Raw genomic sequence first — 19384 nt, 5'->3', positions numbered from 1 at the left:
GGACTGTCACTGCTGGGCTGGCAGGTGGGCTGGGGAAGCGCTGGCCTGGCTCAGGGCAGCCTGCCCGGCGTGGATGGAAAGCTTCTCCCCTCCACGTGGTCGGAGGGCGGGATGGCTTTGCACTGTAGAAGCACCTCAGCTTATTGTATGTGTCTGCTATGGATATGGCAAACACTACTTGTGGGATCCTGGTGGGAAGAAGTTTTTTTTTCTCCTTGTATTGTGAAGTTAGTTTTATTATTGGGGTGCTGGCTGGTGAGACGGGGAGGATTTATGTCCTAAATTCACCACCCCTTCCTGGAGGCTTTGGCAGTGCTGCTGGGGGCCGAGGTGAAGCGGTGGAGGACAGCAGGGAAAGAGCTGGGAATTTTCCAAGCTGCCAAGGGGGTTGGCTGTTTTTGTGGCAGGCGGAGCGCACCGCTGTTCATAGGGCTGCGGTCTGCTGCAGGCGATGAGGTCGGCGCCAGGTTTCCGAAGGAAGTTGGTGTTGGGAAGAGGCTGGGCTCTCCTGACGTTATTTGCAGCGCTGGACGGGCTGGGTCCTTGGCTGGGGCGGCACAGCCCTGCCTGCATTCCTCACGTGCCTGGCAGGAGGTGGAAAAGGCAGGTTTGCCTCCAGCTCCTGTACGGTGCTCAGTTACCTGGTACTCCAGGCGGTTGGCATTGCCCAGAGCATCCGCTCTGGCCATGTAACAGGTGGACTTGTTAGGTCCTGATTTTAATTGTCCTCCTTTTTTTTTTTTAAGCAGCTGTGAGTATATAATATCACCTAAAGGTGATTTAGCTCCCAAAGCAAAAATTGTACTTCTGACTGACTTGGGGGTCATTTTGTGCTCTCAGAGAGGAGGCATTTAAAAGGCTGCCAGCCTGCTGCTTCCTCGTGCTTTGCAGTGCATGTGAGCTCTGGGCACAGATGCCAGAAAGCAGTTTGCTGCAGGCTGATGCTGGGAGCTCTGCCTCCCTGCCCATCTGGCCCCAGAGGCCAGGGGCTTATTCTTTACCCTCTTATGCTGCTGTTTTAAATCTGTAGTTGCTGTAAAGGGCAGCATGCCAACACAAGGCTGTGACAGGAAGGGCGATGTGTATTGTTAGTGCTGCAACTTTACTGGTTTGTGACTCTTGTAGATGGATGTGAAGGTTTGACTGATCTGGGGCCAGCTTTGGTACTTTGTGTTCTCCAGCGCTGGCTAATAAACCTGGAGAACTTAAAACACAGGAAGCGATGGGGGAGAGGAGAGAGTACCCGTGAGGAGCTGGTGGAGCAAAGAAAAGGGATTTTGAAATGAAGCAGCGTGTCCTCGGATGGTTAGGCAGGGGAAGGCTGCTCGCGCAGAGCAGATGTACGGCACTGGCAGCAGCTGAAGAGATGGCAGACAGGAGTCCTCGCAGCCACCTTTCTAGGAAAAAGGAAGCTGATAGGAATCTGTGCAAGAATCGGAGCCGATCGCAGGATCAGTTCAGACACCTCCAGCTTTGAATGCAGCAGCTGGCCAGGTTTCCAGCAAGCCTGGGAGGCTGTCCTGAGGCCCATCCTGCTGGAGCTTTGCTTCTCTTGCTGTCTGATGCGGACGAATAAAACCTGGCTTGTTAGCATGTGCGGTGATGCTGCAGTCCATGCTTCCAGCTGTGCCTCTGATTTAGCTACAAGCCTCTGAGCAGTCTCAGGCTTGGCTCTAGTCACCCGACGGCTGAAAAGAAAGCGGCATCTCTGAGAGAGTCTTTCTTCTGCTTGTTCTCGTCAGAGATGCTTGTTCCTCCAAACGATTGCAGGTCCCTGTGGTGTAAAACCACACTGTGGGGTTTTGAGAAGCACTGGAACCTTTTTTTGGCACTTGGCACCTTCTGCGTGAGCGTCAGGCTTTCAGAAGTCAGCCTTGCGTAAACAGTCACCAAACTGAGTCAGTGCGTGAACTTGGACCCGAGGGGCATCGAGAGCTCCCTTTCCGAGTCCTCTGTCCCTTGTATTTTGCTACATTATCTTTTAGGATTAAGCTGGAGGAGAAGCCTGGGAGAGCTGACGCTTTGCATTATATCCGCTCCCAGCTGCATCCCTGCTGCTTTGGAGCTGCGGTGTGAGCTTATCCACCACAGCCCGAAACTGGGGGCTTAGAAATGCTGGTGAAGCAGCTGAGATCCAGGGTGCCACGGTTCCTGAAAGGCACCCTGAACCACAAAGTGGACCTGCTAACTCTCTGCAGAGAAACTACTGAACTGAGCGAGGGATTTAGGCTTGCCTTTAGCTGAGAACAGAAGTTTTGTCTATCTGGGAAATTCAGCATGCCCTTCCAAGAGTTTTATGTAGTATAAAATTGCCTAAAAAGCTGAAATAAAAGCTGAAATAAACAGATCAAAGCAAAATACGGTGATCACCGTAGAGATGGGTCTGGGGGAAGGGAGCACACGTAGTGCAAGTCTCTTGAGATGCAAGCTCCATGCCTCAGCAGTTTTCTGAGTGGGTGGCTGTTTTGGGTTGTGCATGAAAGGAGACTGTTTTTCTTTTCTCCTTCCCTTACAACAGTTTAAATGAGTGGTGTTGGGCTTAAAACTAAAACTGCCATGACATCCTGTCTGCAAAAGAAACAGAAAAAAAGCCTCCAGAAAAGGACAGTGTCATGGGATGCTGCTGAAGGCGTGTTTTACAGCTGCAGTAGTGCTCCTGGGGCACATCTGTGTGAGCTGGGGATTTTAACTTCTGGTGAAGCCAACTCCTGCCCACGTGTGTAGTGGTTTGCCCTTGGGCAAGGTGAGGGTAAAACACAGCTGTCGGAGGCAGTGGTGGTTGTTTTGCCGTGATCCATGGTTGGGAGGCAGTGGTGAAAGTTGACTGTTAGGAAAACTTCTCCCTGTCTTTATTATTGATTGTTCATTTTGCACATGTGGTGTTAGCTGAGTCAGCTGCAGCTGCGTCAGGTGCTGGAGAGGATGACTACAGAAGCAATGTTTGTTCTCATTGATGATTAACTTCCTCCACACATAGACCTAGTTATGCCTCAGATATTGTTAGTGAAGTGTGTGTTTTGCTGCCTGGGGTCTACTACTTGGCTGTGGTGCCAAACTAGCCAAGCCATCCCTGACCGGTATATGTACCTTGAGGTTTTTATACCCATCCTCCTGGATTTTACTGATGGGTCCACAGGGCAATGGCTGAGCTCACAGGTGACCTTTTGGGTCTAGGCAGTCCTGTACCGGCTGATGGATGCTGGGGCACTCAGGAAAGAGCTACAGAGGTGATAGTCTTCTGAGCCTGGCAGGTAATGCCTTGCAGGCGTTAACATACCATGGCTTATATGTATGCTCACTGCTTTAAAATGGCAAAATACTGTATGTATTCAGCCCCTCAGGGCAGACATTACTGGAATCGGAGGCAGCAGCTGTAGCGGCAGTGTTGGTTATAGGACTGAGGGGTTTTGGAAAGTTTTTGTGACTCGGAGTATTTCCTATCTGGGACCCAGCTGGATCTGGCTGACAAGACTGAATTTTCAAAGCATGCATGTATGGCAGTAGTCCTTTAGGTTCAATGCCATTTTCAAGTTATGTCTGTATGTCTGAGCTTAAAGTGCTTCAACATTTTCTTCTGGAAGTCGACGTGGTCTTTAACATTCTTGACCTATGGATTGTGTTTTAAGCTTGGGGGATAAGAAGAGTTGCTCGTGTTTAGAAAGATCGCAGATGCAGCGATGTAGGGTGCAATTATCCAATGGTGAAATAGATGGCATTACCTTCTGTAATAAAGGTAGAATGATAAATTTTATCAAATTTTGTGGCTGGGACATGCTCTAGGATGACCTTTTGAGCTCCCTTGTGGTGCTATTTTTTTTGCGATCTTAGCTGTCTCCACCTTCCTGTTGCACTGTGCAAGCACATCACCTTCTGCTTCGGGGCGTTCGGCAGATGCCCTCTCAGCTTGAGGACTGCTCTACAGTACGGTTTGCAGACAGGTCTACAGAAGTTAGAATGCCAAATTAGTAGCCTCAGAGAATGCATTTTCTGAATGCTGCTGGTTTCTATTTCAAGGCTCATTTAAAAAAAAAAACAAAACCCTTGTGTTCTGAGGATTTGGTTCCAAAATATATATAGCCTTCCTTTTCAAAACATTGTTGGGCAGGTGAGAGCTTATTGCTGGAGAACAGTGCAGACAGAGCACAAACCTCACATGGCCTTAACTTCAAGGCATTAGCTTAGAGCAGAAAGGATAATATCCTTCCCAAATCCCAAGCTGTTCTTAGCTTCCAGGCCAAGAGTGCCAATAAAAAAAAAGTGGTTCTGTGGCAATATTTTTTTTTTTTTTTTTACTATGCACATTTACGCTTTTAAGAATTAGGCCGAGACCCCTCAGTGTGGCTCCCCATGGGGCTGCCCGGTCTCCTTGTGCTGCCTCGTAGCTCCCAGCTGCGTGAGACGCTCTGGTGCTGTGGCTGAGAAGCAGAAGCTGTTCCCTTCCCCAGGCTGCCCAGCCCTGCCTGGCCTGGGAGCCACCTTCTCCCTGCACGAGTTCTCTGATGTCGTTGGCACTGACAGTGCCTGGTGAACAAGGACCTAGGAATGCCATCTGTGCAGCTGCGGGAGCCGGGACATGTCCTGGCCAGCCGCCCTCGGCGCCCGCGGCGGTAGCAGGAGCTCGGGAACCTCCCGGTGCGACGCGAGGCAGGACGGAGATGAGAAGCGCTGAGGTCAGGCCGTGCATCTCACAGAGCGGCTTCGCTGGGATGAGAAGGAAACGTCCCGGTTACATGTTTCCTCTGGAAACTGCCCTCGGGTAGCCTCTCGCCTCCAGTTGGGCGGCCGCTTGGTCATGTTGGCTTTGTTTCAAGGAAATGATCTGCAGATTTTGGAGGGTTTACCTGGCTTGGGGTGGCCTGGCCAGTCCCAGCTGGTAAGAGTCTATGAGGTCCCAGCTTGCTTTCTCATGTGCAGGGATCTTCATAACTTGGCATCTTCCTGAGACTGCTGGCTTGTAACAGGCTGCACTTGCTGCTTGCCCCTGAATTTGTCAGCTCTGTAGGCCCTAAAAAAGTGATTTTTAGCTGATGAAAGTGCTTTTTCCTGTGTCACTTCTGTCTTTCCTCTCCCTCCTGTCCTTCAGTTCAGGATTCAAAAACTGCAGATGCTCTAAACTAAGCATGACTCACACCTCCTAGTTTATTTTGTGAATTATCCAGCACATGATGCTGACGAGAAAATGTTGGGAGTGGAGGGGGTGGGGAGCAAGAGGTGGTTTTTACGACCCAAAAGGAAATGCTTGGAGCAGGCATGTGTGGTCCCTGGGTCACTGAACTGGCCAATGTCCCCGAGCACAGCATACGGGCCATGTGAACCATTGGGCCCTTCAGCGAGTGTCAAAACGTGGCCTAAGACTTCAGACAGAAGTGTGGGGGGGTTGCTGTAAGCCTTGCTTGAGAAGCCACTGCGGTTTGACCTCTTGCAGAGACAGTGCACGTTCATGCCACCCATTGCTGGGTGTTACCTACCTCTTTGTCACACACCTAAGTATCGCTAGGAACATCTAAGGCTGCCTTTGCTCCTCTGCTGTGGTTACCTCACTCTCTTTGAAGCAATTTGGTGTTAGAAGTGCTGAGCTATGGCGCTGAGGTAATGCTGGAGAAAGCTAGTGAGGCAGGTGGCAGAATAGAAGAAAGAAAAGGTTATTCAGTGAAATTTTGCCAAGTTGTTGTACCTAGAGACATTCTTATCTTGGCCATAAAGGCAGGGTTTACAGCCATGCTTGCAAGATCCTCGGATGCATTGATGCTTAGAAAAGCATTTTTGGGGTGAACTCCTACCAGTGGAGAAGACCATGCGCTTGGAGCTTGCAGAGAGGCTCTTCAGGATCCCTCGAGCAAGAGAGCTCCATCTTTCATTCTGCTGCATGGATTTTGCAGCCCACTGCTGCAAAGGATGATGCTTCCAGCCATGCTTGTGCCCTTATCCTCCCTTGCTGGCACCTCCGCTGGCTGTGGCAGCGGCTGGGATTCCTGGGCCGGCATTTCTTTCACTGCCAGAAGCAGGCCTGCTCCCTGCTGTGCCAAGGCAGATTGGCTTAATCAGACTATGGTAAACCTGTTGTTAACGTTTCATGCTTCACTGGACTTGCCCATTGCCGTTGCTGTGATTGCACCCCTGCTGCTTGTTTGACTGTCTGATGGCTTACAGCCAGGGCTCGGAGATGGGAAGTCAAGTTAATTTGCAGCACTGAAGAGAACATTAATCTTGCATCTCATTTTTTAGGCATATAGTTAAGGAACAAGGAAATGGATTTATTTCCCCCTATTTAAGCGGGGGAAGTCTCTTGGAGAGGAAGAATTGTGAGTCTTTCTGTCATTGGAGCCATCCTATTTCTCAGCACAAACCCAATGGACATAATACCTCGTAAGGAGTGTGCTGGGGCCACAGGGGATGAGGACTAGTGCCGATGAAGCTTCATTTCAGACGGAGCCTGGCTGGTCCACCTCTCTGGTTATTGTAGTTGCCTCGTTGGCTTAATCAGACATGCATGTCTTTGGAGGGCTGGGTTTCCTTGGCCTCACTTGCAGCTGTGGTCATGCCTGACTCAGTGCCGTGGGTGCCAGTCTAGTCTTGAGGGAGCACTCTGGACTTGCCATTGCCCCCAGACTTGCTAGGGAGTTGCAAGTGTACCCATCTCTTGCCACCTGGCTGGCTGACAAGTCCTTGTGTTTGTAATGGGATGTTCTCATCTTCCTTTGCACATTGTTCTTGGGCTGATGTGACTTGGGAATAACATGCTCAGATGAGTTAGAGGCAGCCAGCCCAGCCAAGTTTCCCAGAGTGACGAAAGGTCTTCTTACGCTGTCTGCCTTGCCAGCAACTTCAGCAGCAGAAAGGAAGGGCTATGTGCTCAAGCTGTCTGTTCGTGGGTTTGTAAGAGTGGCTTAATGGAGTGTGTACGCAGCCAAGCGGCTTCTTCAGCAGTGCAGGGATGAACCCAAACGTGAGCAAACACAAGGCTTGCTGCTGCCCTGCTAGCCTCCTCTGTGAGATGGGGGCACCATGGAGCCCAGACACTTGGGAGCTTCAGGTGTGCACATCACGAGTAGCCATCCTTCTCTCTGTACTGCATCTTGATGGAATAAACAACGCAGTTTTAAGACGCAGCTCTTGTATTCACATCTAGGCCTTTCAACTTGGTGGCTCATCCCAGGGTGTTGTCCCCACTTGCTTTGTCCCTGTTTAACTTTGGACACCCATGAGTGTCTCTTCCAGTAGACCTCTGGAGGAGCAGCTAGAAGAAGCAGGCCCACTTATACAACACTTTTTCTTTAAGGACTCCATGCTTCCTTTAGGAAGCGTTTTAGTGGCCCATCAATGAAGAAGGGTTAAACAATCATTGCTACGTTGCAGGAACGAAGCTCAGCAGAGGAGATGAGACTTTTTTGGGGCTGCTGCAAGACTGTCAAGAGCAGAGCAGCAGTGTTCTACTACAGCCCTCCCACTTTCTCGCCTGTACGCCGAGCCTGTTTCTGTCAACATGTTTCTTCCCAAACAAATAGAGAAGTGTGTCTGGGTGTGGGTAGAATGGAGTAAGAAAAACTAAAGTCCTCCTCTGCACATGTGCTTCTCTGGGCAGGATGGAGCAAAGGTCTGCCAGCACCAGCAGCACCGTGACCGACAAGGCAGAGCTCAGATACCACAGGGATCAGAGCAGTGTATGAGCCCGTGCAGAAAGGACCTGGGGAGGCTGGGCTGCAGTTTCATAAACATTTCTTACAGCAGCAATCTTCATGTGAAAAATAAGCAGCTCTGAAATGCTCGTCCTTGCTCCTCTGCTGCCTGCCTTGTCCTGCTAGTACAGCTGCCCCGGCAGCTGTGCGGCGGACTTGCTCAGAGATCTATTGCAGTTAAAAATAACACTTTCCCCCCTCCCCTTTTTTTTTTTTTAAACTGTGCAAGTGCTGCTTCTTGAATACGTGGTGGTAAAAGCACAGCTCTAGATTTGGGCAGACTCTTTGTGGCTCTGTATCGAGGTGTCCTTGCTTAGCTCTGAACTGGTAGCAGGGCTCACACCTCCGAGTTGGATGTGCCCTTCCAGCAGGCCAGGTGATGCTTGTTGTAAGCAGAAGGTGGTTGTTCCACATTCATGCTATGAAGCTGAAAGTAGCATTAGGGATCACAGAAATAAAGTCTATGGGCAAGATTCCCTTGCCATGTCCCATAAAAACACATGTTCCTGACCACCAAGCACCCTGGGTATGTCACCTGTGAATAGTACTGCTGACTGCAACTGAGCTGTGGGTTTGCCAGATCTGTGGCTGAAGGCAGCGTTTCTTTATTTATACACAAATGCCCACTGGAAGTGTTTCAGTGCTATTTAGTGTTTTGTATCCTCTTTCCTTTCTTAGAAGAATTTCCAATTAAAATAAAAGGCAACAACAAAACCTTAATTGCACCATCCAGAATTGTATATGCTTAAAGTGAGTCACTATGGGATTGTATAACTGTAATCTTTGTCCTCATCTCCACCCTGCTGCTTGCCACTCTCCTTCCCTGAAGCGCTGCTCTAGCTGGTAGGAGCTTTTGTCATCTGTAAGACACCCTCCAGTGCAGAAAGACTCCACTAAAAATTTTGTTAAATGCGATAAAGGATAAAGCATTTATCTGACCTCTTGGTAGACATGACTAGAAACTCTTCTAGATACTTTGTGGAGACACCTGGGTGCAGAGGGACATCTCGATGCCTTTCTACCAGAGCATGAGCGTCAATGTGAGAAGAGGGAAGGCTTGTGGCACAGTGGCTCGGGAAGACGCGGCTGCCGCCTTCTGTCCTTGTGTTTTCCACCCTTTGCAGTGATGGAAATGTTTTCTCTTCTCTTACTCTGAAACCTTTCATAAACGGGTTCCTCATAAATTCCCCTTGTAGTTTCAGTACGTTTTGGGGTTATTTTCACTTTCTCTTCTAGGCTGTCTCTGTGCTCTGCTAAAGAGAAACCTTGCTCTTCCCCAGGGGTTTTGCCTGTGGAGCACGGTGGCGGCGGCTCGTAGTCCCTCTGCAGCTTCGCGGACACCTTGTAGTCCTGTGCTGTGTGCCGTACGTCTCAAAAGGGAGACACTGCTGTTCGGGGTCCTGTTAAAGCTGCTTAACGTGTCACATTGCAAGGGGAGGGGGAAAGGTGACAGATCTCGCCAGTGTAAATGGCAGTGCCTCTGCCTTCAATTCCCCTTGAAGCAGACGGGAACCCCACGTACGGCGGGTGTGCGGGGCACATCCTGCGCCCCAGCCCGCGGTTCGGGGCTGCAGGTCAGTTTGTCCTTGGTTCGCTGAGAAGCTGATGTGTACTTCCCACCGAAAGATGGAGGTGGTGCCGCGTGTGTGTGTCCCCATCCCAGGACGTATGTGACTGGTTGTGGTGTTGCCCCGCTGCCCATCGTAACAAGTTAAAAATAAACCCACAGCGTGGGTAGAGAGTTGCTTTGAAAGTTCAAGTGCGAAAGTGATAGCCATTGGCAAAAACCTTCGCCTTTCAGACTGGTGCCAAAGGGAGCTCATCCCCTTCCCGTTTAGCTTGTCTCTGGGTTGTTTTCAGCATCTTTTTAAGAAGCTGTGCTTATCCCTGCTGGTAACACGGTGGTTGATCCTGTATCTGGGTTCTAGGTACAAATCCAGCATCTGCACTTGAAAAAGTCAATGAAGCTTACAGGAGACAACTGTAAACTGATTCCTGAGCTGGGAGAAATGCCTTGGAGCAAGAGCCATGGAGCTCAGTCTGCTGAGGTCCACAGAGGTGACAGAGTACCCGTGCCGTTGTGCAGAGCAGATAATGTTCTCAGAGTCTTTAGCCTGGCAAAGAAAGTCATAGTAAGCAGGAATGCTCGCTCTTGGTTTTAGTTGAACACGGTGTGGGCATTGGTATAAATCTGGGTGGAATACAGGGTTTTGTACACAAAGTCTGATCCAGCGGTGGCGTGGGCAATTCCGGTCTTAAACTAAAGAAGTGGTGGTGAAGGAGAGAGTGGAGAAGGCTTGTTATGCAAACAGAGACAAAGTAGTGAGTGTGTGCAACAGTAGCCACAAGTGCAACAGGGGGGAAATGTCAGAAGTCCAGACCTTGGCTAGTATGAAGTGTCAGAAGTCCCTGTGTATGTGTACTCCCCCAGTGCCCATAGCTCTTTTGATGCCTTTTTTTTTTCCTCCTGATGCTAATTTTCTTGTCTTTCCTTCCCTGTCCAGTGTGTCGAGACTTTGCTGTTCTGGAAGATCATACGTTGGCCCATAACTTACAGGAGCAAGAGAGTAAGTAGCAATGATCTTTAGAATAAACTGAAGCAAATTTGTCCCAATAGATATCTGGCTTGCTTTGTTTTTTCTAAGAAAAATCCTCCCTGCTTTTATTTCATTTTTATTCTTTCTAATGGCATATGGATTATTATTATTCTCTTTACTATCCTGTAACACTACTGTGTTCTGTCCCAGCTCACACTGTACCCTAGAGATAGGTGCATTTCATGTTTCAATTCTGTGCTCTCCTTTAGAGTTGAGTTTATGCTGTTTATGACAAAATTGCATGTGGGAGTGCACTTGAGGTTTTGTTGCTGTGCAAGGTTTTTAGAAATGACTAGCAATTTTGGAAGCTTCAAGTTTTATAAGCTGACCTGAGGTGCAACCAGAAGAGGTCTGTTTATTTACTTACTTCAGAATTGCTAGTGCCTGCTTTTTGAAAGGAGGCTTCCTTTCAAGACATTTTGAGGTAGGGCAGCTGTACACTGCGGCGTTTAAAAAGGAGAAAGAAAGTACATCCAGGAACTTCAAACTGATTTTTTTTTTTTTTTTGAACATGCTTATCTGTTACTTGGGGTTTGTTTGCATTGCAGTTTCAGGTGTGGTGGCCTCTCTCTTCTGCTTTGCTGGGTGCCAAGACCATTGGTATCCACCAGTACGAGGTGCTAATACCGTTCCAGGTACCCTGCCAAGCGTGCAGCTTGAGCTGAAGTTGTGCCCTTGCTGCTGGAACCTGAGACCGCTCATTTAAGCTGGCTCTCAGCTGCAGCTCCTGTAGCCATCTTTTCTTGCAGGCAGTATCCATGTATGGTAAAGGACTTGCTGTAGTATTCCGTTGCTAAATATAAAGGTAGTGAGATTCTGGAACTGATTATGTTGAGAGCAAGAGAAGTTTCCTCCTCTGGAGGTTCTTGAGAGCAAATTAGGGAAGCATCCATCAGAAAGGGTTTTGGTTGAGCTCATCCTCACTGGCTTCTGGTGGCCCCTTCTGGACCCATTTTATTAATCTGGGCTAATTTCCTGTGGCCAGAAAATGAAACTCAAAGCCTAAAAAACATTCCCTATAAATCTGGATGCAATGAACATATGCAGATCTTGTTTTGGTAACAGACACACATATACAGCCCCCTCAGTGCTGGAATGAGGCAATGTGAAGCAGGACTTCCCCACCTTTGGAGCTATTACATGGTATTTCCCTACAAGAACTGTCTGGCTGGCCTGGAATCTCCCTCCCACTTGCTTTGTCTTGTTCACACCATGAAGTTCTGCAGGCTGATTTGGGTGTTCTTGTCTGTGTTTATTTCCAGTTGAGCATCACTTGGCAACAAACGTTCAGCGTAATCGTCTCGTGCAACATGACTTGCAGGTGGCCAAGCAACTGCAAGAAGAGGAGGATCTGAAAGCACGTGCTCAAATCCAGAAACACCGAAAAGACTTGTGAGTTTGGGATGGAACTGTTGAAATGCTAGTCCCACTTGGTCAGAGCACTGAAATCAGCTGCTTTGATTCAAGTTGATCAGCCTTTTGCTTTTGTGTTCTTTTTCCTTTGACTATCTGTTGCTGTAGAAGTAGTGATACTAGGCTCTGGCACAGAGTAATGAGAACAGGGTGGTAGCAGGTGGTCCTGGCGCTTTTCCTGGCTTAGATTCTGTTGCCTGACCACGGGAAGGAGCCTTCCTGTTCTGCTGCCCATTGGCAAAGTGGGGTAACCTGGCCTCTTGCATCGACCTTGTCCCTGACTAAAGTCTGAGAAAGAAGAAACTGCACCTCAGAAATAGTGTAACAGTGAATTCGCTGTTGTGTGGAAATGGCAGATATTGGCGTGTTTGCATTGTGCCTGATGAGTGCTTTTGAGGAGTCAGTGTAGAAATGAAACATGGTAGTGCAGGGCAAAACAAACTGTACTTTCCAAACCAGAGTTGACACTGGTGCTTTTCTTTTTTGTTGTTGTTTTCCCTCCCTTAGTCTTTTGCAGTGTGTTAGATGTAACACATGGGTCGTGTGAGAGGGCTCAGTCAGATCCCGATGATGAGAGATGGCTTTCTGATGGGGCTGTGATGCCACCCACCAGGTACAGTTGGTGGTGGATCACAAACCCTGGGTGGCTCATCTGGCAGAGACAGCGATAGAGTAGAAGAGCTCTGTATTGCAGATGTGTGAGAGAGAGGACTGGCTTCAAAGGAGCTGCTCATAAAAGATTTGAAACTGCAGCGTGACAAATCGGCCCCCATTTTCAATGTTCCCAGCACGCTCAGGCAGCACTGCGTAGATACATGTGTGTATCTCAAGTCTGTGCTTTCTTTCAATAGCTCTGTCTTCATTACCAATTAGAGACATGAGCACATAAATGACAACATAAAAATTACTTTTGTATGGCAGAGATGATTCCTTTTTGTTACTTGCTGGGAACTGCAAACAATTTTCTTGTTGTAGGGCTCTAAAATGGGATTTGCTAACTCTGTGAGCCAAGTTACAGGCAGAACTGCTGATGCAAAATGTTGTGTCAGCAACAGTTCTGCTCCTGAAAGCGTGAGCTCTTCTGCAAGAATAGTAAAAGAAGTTGGAAGCATCCTTTTGTAATTGGATCTTTTTCTTCCTTAATTCTCTGTACGTTCCTACTGTCTCTTCCTTGTGCAAGATCAGTGCCTTCTGGCAACAAAATGATCCTCACTGTTGTAGCTTACTCTGTTGTCTAGGACAGTTTGACAGTGCAAGGTGATGGAGGAATAAAGAGGCAGGAATGGGTGGTCTTTAGAAACAGGGAACATAAAAAAAAAAAAAAGGTCCTTCAAATTTATGGGCTTTCTTCTGTCTTTCAAATCCTGAATTCTTTCAGAAAGACTTTGTGAAGATAAATGAGGGAATAGAAATAACTTTTTTAGAATTAAGGGAAGCATCAAACCTTATTTTCATGCTTCTTTAAAAGCATCTCTCGCACCTAGCTGAGCAGCCTGCACACTGCCAAGCATAGTAGCAAGGTTGCTAAAATAACTGTCGGAAATACTGTGAAAATATGCTCTTTCCTCATTTTGCTCCCAGTTATACTAATGTGAACAGTTCCTCTGAACAGTTCCCTTAAACCCTTTTTTTTTTTTTCCCCTCCTCATCTGGCAACAATTACTTGCTACAGCCAATGTGAATGGGAGCTTTCTGATCACACTGACTTCCCCCCTCCTTTTTCCTAAACTGATGTAGAGTTTCCCTGACACTCTTAATACTCCTGGCTGCCCAGGGATGAGGGACACATGGGTGTGATGTTCAGGGATGATGACGTTTATGTTGCCCTGGCTGATTTCTGGGGACTGATGGGCACTTGAACTCACACTAAAGAAACTGAAGCACAAGAATAGCTGTCAAAAGTTCTTCAACCTATTTTCTTATGCTCGGTCAAGTTGGAACTTGAACTAGCTTATGTTGATTAACTAATCAAGCTTCAGTATATAATTACCACTGAGGAATAAAACCTGAAATCTAATCCTCTGTTGCTGTTCAGTCATTCTTAGAGATTGATATGGTGTATTGCAAGCAGCACGTCATCAGAAACAGTAAAACGCTTCTGCTTTTGCATTACTTCTGGCGTTCTTTGCTGCATACAGAGAGGCAATGACCTTGTAGCCTTGGTTCTGAAAGACGATTACCTGTTTCTGCCTCCTGTTTGTCTGCAATAAGAAGTATTTTAAGCATTTAGCAAGTCAGTTGGTGCTGATGAACTTGGCACATTAGCTCTGTTCACAGGTGCTGGGGGAACCGGAGACGTGCAATGCCTTGATACGTCTGACATTTCTAACTTTTTTTCTACCTGGATTCATGTTCTCTGAGACTGGGGTCATAAGGGATCTGCTGTCTTAGGTCCACTAACAGTCTGCTCCCCAGGATTTGCATGTTCAGCTATTGTTTTGCTGGGGACTCTGGTTCCCTGCTGGTACCACATTTGCCAAGGTCCCTTTTTATATGTTAGGTTCAAGAACTAGATTTGCTGCTGTGTGAGCCTTTGAACAGCTCTCTCCCTGGAATCAAGTGAAACACACAGGCACACACACACACAAAATGCCAGGTTTTCTTACCTGCATGAAAGAAACTGATGTCTAAATAGAATCATAGAATCATTTAGGTTGGAAAAGACCTTTAAGATCATTGAGTCCAACCGTAAACCCAGCTGAAGATGTTTGACCTATTGATAACTCCAGCCCTACAAACACTGAAATTCATGAGTGTGTCTCTAGATGTGGGTCAGTTTGTGGGTATGCACAAGTGTTTGTGAGTGTGGTGGTCTGGGAAAAGGAAGGAGATGTTAGGTTGTGACACTGACTTGGGGTTCATATGTGTTTGGGGAAGGGGATAGAAATAACAAGCAGTATGCAGTTGCAGGTCTGCTTCCAAGAAGCGGTTGCCAGAAATAAAGAAGCTTCTTTTCCCTCCTGTTGCATGTTCCTTTTCCTTCCCTATGACAGATTAGTTGTTTCTTGGTGGCATTTGTCCTCTAAACCCCTTTCTTGTCACAGTGTTCTTCCTCCCCACCCTAAGCCACATATCCACTCTTTCTGCTTCTCTCATTCTTCACTTTCTATAAAAGCAGGCTCTGTGGTGCCACTGACTGCTCCAGCCATGCCACTTCTCTCTGCTTTGCTACTGAGAGTGCTTGTCTACACTTACTCTTTTAATTTCCTCCACTCACATCGTAGACTCCCTTCCTGTCCCTTGCCTCTGAGTTTGCTAGGTCACTTATGCCCTGATACTTGCTCAAGCCTAGAACTAATTGCTCCGGTCCACAGGGTCCAATTTTGACAGAGCGGAACCTGTTGCTCTTGAAATACTTGCTTGACTTTCATAATAAGCTCTTGGTAGTCCTCCCATCACCTATCTGATCATTGCCAGCATATTCTTCAAAAGATTGTATTCTAATAAAGCAAGCTCTGCCTGTTGCTGTTCCCGTTCTCATCTCCTATGCCTTGCCTTGCAGTAGTCTCAATTGCAGAGATAGCTTAGATTGATCCCCCCTCCCCAATCCGTTTAGAGCTAGTCTTTGGCTCAATTTCAACAGTGCTGAGAGCAAGCGCTTTTAATCTTTCTTCTCAAATCCCGCAGCCCTTTTCTGGGCTGCCCTAAGGAAGCCCTGGCCATCGTTCCAGCCTGTTTGCTGGGCATCAGAGCCCGTGACTGAGTGGCCCAATTCTTGCAGATGCTTTCTGTACCATGTCCCTGAAATACAGCCTTCCTGGTCTATCCGCGCAGACGAAATGCTCATTTTCTGTCTCAATTACTCTGGTATCTCTTTTTCTGTCCCAACATAATGCAATATTGTGTTCCTCCTGCATTTGTAACGGGCGATTGCTCCCTCACCCCTCGTTTGGGTACCTATCGCTCTCTTGCCTCTTGGCAGCGGTTCTGCTTTTGTCTCTCGTCCCACCTGAGCAGCATTTCTCATTCGTTACTGAACTGCCACCTCCAGCCTCCGCTTGGCCTGCTTACTGCGTTTTGCTATCGCCATTTCTGCACTGTCCCCTTCTTGGCTTTCACATGAAAACCACTTCCCAGAAACGCCTGCATTAACCTGACCCCTAAACCCTTCCTTTGGCACCAGGCGTGCAGAAACTCCTCCACAGAATCACTGTTTGCAGAGACTCCTGTGTGCTGCCTTGGCCTACCCTCTCCTATAGTTCCTACCTCCTTTCTTAGCAAACTGCCTATGAATCTGTTTTCTCTTGCTTTATAGCTGATTGTGAATGTTTTGGGACCCGTTTTCTAAATTTGGCCAGCAGTAAGTACAGGGAGCCCTAGTGCGGATTCACAGGCTCTGCACTAATACTGAGTGATAATTCTTTTGCGTAAATCAGATGGTTCTTCAGCTCTTCTATCCCTTTCTCCAGGCTGATTGAAGCGTGTGAATTTAGCTGCCTATAATCCTTGTCTCCTTGCCTTCTAGGGAACGACAAGACTGTGAGATCGCTCAGGAAATCCAAGTGAAGCTGGTATTTGAAGCGGAGCAGCGCCGCAGGCAAGAGGAAAAAGACGAGGTAACCTTTTAAGCCGCAGGGATAGCAGGGCTATTTGTAGCAGCCCTTTCAGTGCGGGCATTTCTCAGTCATTAGCCACAGGACTTGGCTTGTGTGGTGTCAGTCCTGATCTGCACAGGTCTCGGTATGCAGAGAGATTTCAGGGAGTCCTGTTACAGGAATAAGATACAGTGGTAGTCCTCATGCTCCAGGGTCACGAGGGTTGTTGATGCCAGTGGCCTTGCTAACCAAGAGGGCAAGTAATAGATGGGTCTTGTTGAGGTGTTCATTGCCCTGGTGTGTAGGAAAGTGTAATTGCTTATGCAGTTTGAGATCTGCTTTCTTTCTCAAATGTAAGAAGACAGGTAATACTTCTGGGTGAATCCAGGGTTGTGATTTCTTGGTTGCTGGTGCAAAGATTTCAGTAGAACCCTCAGCTGAGCCATCCATCTCTGGCTTCTCCATTACCCTAATTCTTCTTCAGTTTAGTCTTTCACAGCCTGAACACTCTGTTGCAGTTTCTTGCTAGCAGATACCTTTTCTGATTTCAGAACATGGCTCTGCAGCTGTTGCCTGAGAGTGGGTAGTAGGCTTTGTCCGTGGTATTCAAAGGGTTTGCCTTGTTGATCACTTTTTGTTGTGTCAGCCTGTCAGGTTGGGTGTTCAAGAAAGCCACAGAGCAGAGGAACAACTGTGTGAGCCCGAAGTGTGGCCTCATTTTTGATTACAGATAGTTTCCTAAGTCTGAGTAGTCTTAAGATGCTCAAGGCATGTTCTCCATAGGAAGGGCTTGAACACAAGACTGTGTTTCCTGGAAGAGCCTGAAATAAGGATCTGTCATTACCTGGCAGATGCATCAGTTTGCTTGTGCAAGACCTCGTTTTCTTCTTATACCGCTAAACCCAAGCAAGCACCAAAAGGCTGCCCAGGCAGATGTGGAAGGGCTTCCAGGCAGAGCTTGTAACAACAAGGGTGGGAGGAAGACTCTGGATAAAGGATTTGTGCTATAAATGTGACCATCTGTCTCATTTTTATCAGGAAGGCAAAGGGGATGCAATACTACTCATGTTGGCTGTGGGAACGGCACCTTTCCTTCCTGCTTTACGTAGAGAGCTGCTGGGATGTCAGCAGTCTGACAGCAGGTCCCTGCAACCTGTCAAACCAGCATGCTGACCATCTTGTGCTCTTGGGAGCAATCTTCAAATGAATGTGGCTCAAAACAAGGAGTAGAAGTCATATTTGTTCTTTCTCTTCCTTCTGGTACATGGGAGGTTCCCAAGTGTGGCTGAAATGTAACTGTGGACTGAGTTATGCTGCAGCATGTGGCACTACCGCCCAGCCTTGCCACAGGACTTCTGGAGAGCTTAAACTGATCCTGTTTCCCTTCCAGGATCCCCCGCAGCTTTATTTCTTTAGGGTGGGCTCCTGTGCTGATACCTGATGTGAGTGAGGCTGCGTGGTGCCCCAGAGGTTTGCCGCTTGGCAGTGACAAACATCAGAGCCCCTTCTGTGGCCCTGGGCACAGCATCTGTACGCGTACCCTGCAGGGCATTCCGTGTTACACCCGTGCTGGCCATGTGCCGGGCTGGTCTTGTGTTTGCCACACACGAGGGTGTAGCAGCTGCCCAGCGTAAGTGGTAGCTTGCTGGTGTCAGCGGTGGCTAGCAGCGTCATGCCGGCGCGCAGCGGGAGGCAGCTCCAGTCTGGTGCGTGGGGTTTTGAATGAAGCGCTAAGCCTACCTGCTTACACGTCCAGTTTGTGAGGAATGGTGTGTGCAGATTTGCAAGTCCTGAGCTGTCTTAGTCCTGACGATAAAGTGCTTATGCCTATATATTTATAGACTTACTGTACTTGCTAGAAGAAGTTAACCTTGTCAGGGGAAGGAATTTTTTTTTGTAGTAGTAGTAAAGAGCCTGTGGCATCCCAAGGTCCTCTTCAAAGCTGGTTACTGAGCAGGTCTGATCTGAATCCTGAAATAACAGTTTCCACTTGAACACCCAGCCGATGTCCTCCAGTGCTGGCTTTGCTCTGGAGGGTGTTGGCTCTTGTTTGCATTTCTGTGATGCCTTTCCTTCCTGCAGTGTACACTTTACATGCATGGCTTTACAAAGGTCCTGAGGATTAGGGAGGCTTAAATGAATAGCATCCAAAGGGCTAGCATGTCCTGCTGCTGTCTCCCAGCTTCTCTTCCTAGCTTCAGACTAGCTCCACTGACTTGGCAAGCTCCTGGGCCCCAAATGAGCAAGCTCCAGGGAGCTGTTTGCTGTTGCTAGGCCTTGTTGATCCATTAGTCATCTCGAAGGAAAAGCAATTAGGAAAATGGAGTGCTGTTCTTTTTGATGACACATCTACCAAACCTGTGACAGAAGATAAAGAGCTGCAGTCCCCGCAGCGCTCCTGCCTTGTGCCTAGTCCTCTCTTCCTAACATTCCTTTCGATTTCCTTTTCCTTCAGCCTCTGTCTGTCAAATTGATGCATTTCCCTGCCTGGCACCCTACAGTCCCTGTAAATTACAGCTCGTCTGAAGCAAGTTCATGACTTGCTCTGGGTACTCCTTCTGGTCAGAAGTGCCATTAGCTGGACACCGTCTTTGCCTCTGTGTTTTTCTTTTCCTGGTGGAGTCCAGTGCTGGGGTCCAGCCCACTCCTGTGAGTGGGTGTGTGCTTGTGTGACTTCCAAATTCTTACTGAAAGCCCAAGGTTGCACACGCAGTCTCTTCTGCCATGCTTTGGCCACTAAGGCTTTGCAGGCTTGTGTGCAGGTGGAACAGGAACCTGCGAGTCTGCCACAGGGTTGGAAGCTCAGTGGTGGGCGTGGGTGAGGTTGAGTATTGGTTGCTGAGATGGTCCCCTGTGTCAACCAGTAAGTTGGAAGCCCCATCCAGCCCAGGCATTGAATTTGAGAGTAAACCTGTTGTTGCCATGTCTGAAAAATTAAACTATCAGGATTTTTCTAATTGCATAAAGAATTTGAATAAAAGAATCTGGAGATATTTTTTAGGGGGGAAAGGTAATGTGTATTTTCTTCCATCTCTGCAGGACATTGCCCGTCTCCTACAACAGAAAGAACTGCAGGAAGAAAAAAAGCGCAAGAAGCAATATACAGAATCCCAGGGACACACACTCTATGAAGACAGCTATTATGCAGAAAATGGAGGTACAT

The 19384-nt window shown here is 48.0% G+C and overlaps 1 protein-coding gene across 2 annotated transcripts in view; it reads left to right on the top strand.

Moving 5' to 3' along the window:
- Nucleotides 1-19384, top strand: part of CCDC50 (coiled-coil domain containing 50) — a 38120-nt gene that overhangs the window by 7685 nt on the left and 11051 nt on the right. For both annotated transcript variants that reach the window (XM_082003626.1, XM_082003625.1), the window contains exons 2-5: nt 10181-10243; nt 11536-11665; nt 16152-16242; nt 19261-19378. In XM_082003626.1, the coding sequence (XP_081859752.1) occupies nt 10181-10243; nt 11536-11665; nt 16152-16242; nt 19261-19378 (402 nt within the window). The remainder of the gene's footprint in view (nt 1-10180; nt 10244-11535; nt 11666-16151; nt 16243-19260; nt 19379-19384) is intronic.

Source organism: Phaethon aethereus (genome assembly GCF_964289735.1).
Source record: "Phaethon aethereus genome assembly, chromosome: 9".
NCBI classification, from domain to species: Eukaryota; Metazoa; Chordata; class Aves; order Phaethontiformes; family Phaethontidae; genus Phaethon; species Phaethon aethereus.
This window is presented reverse-complemented; position numbering and strand designations above follow the sequence as displayed.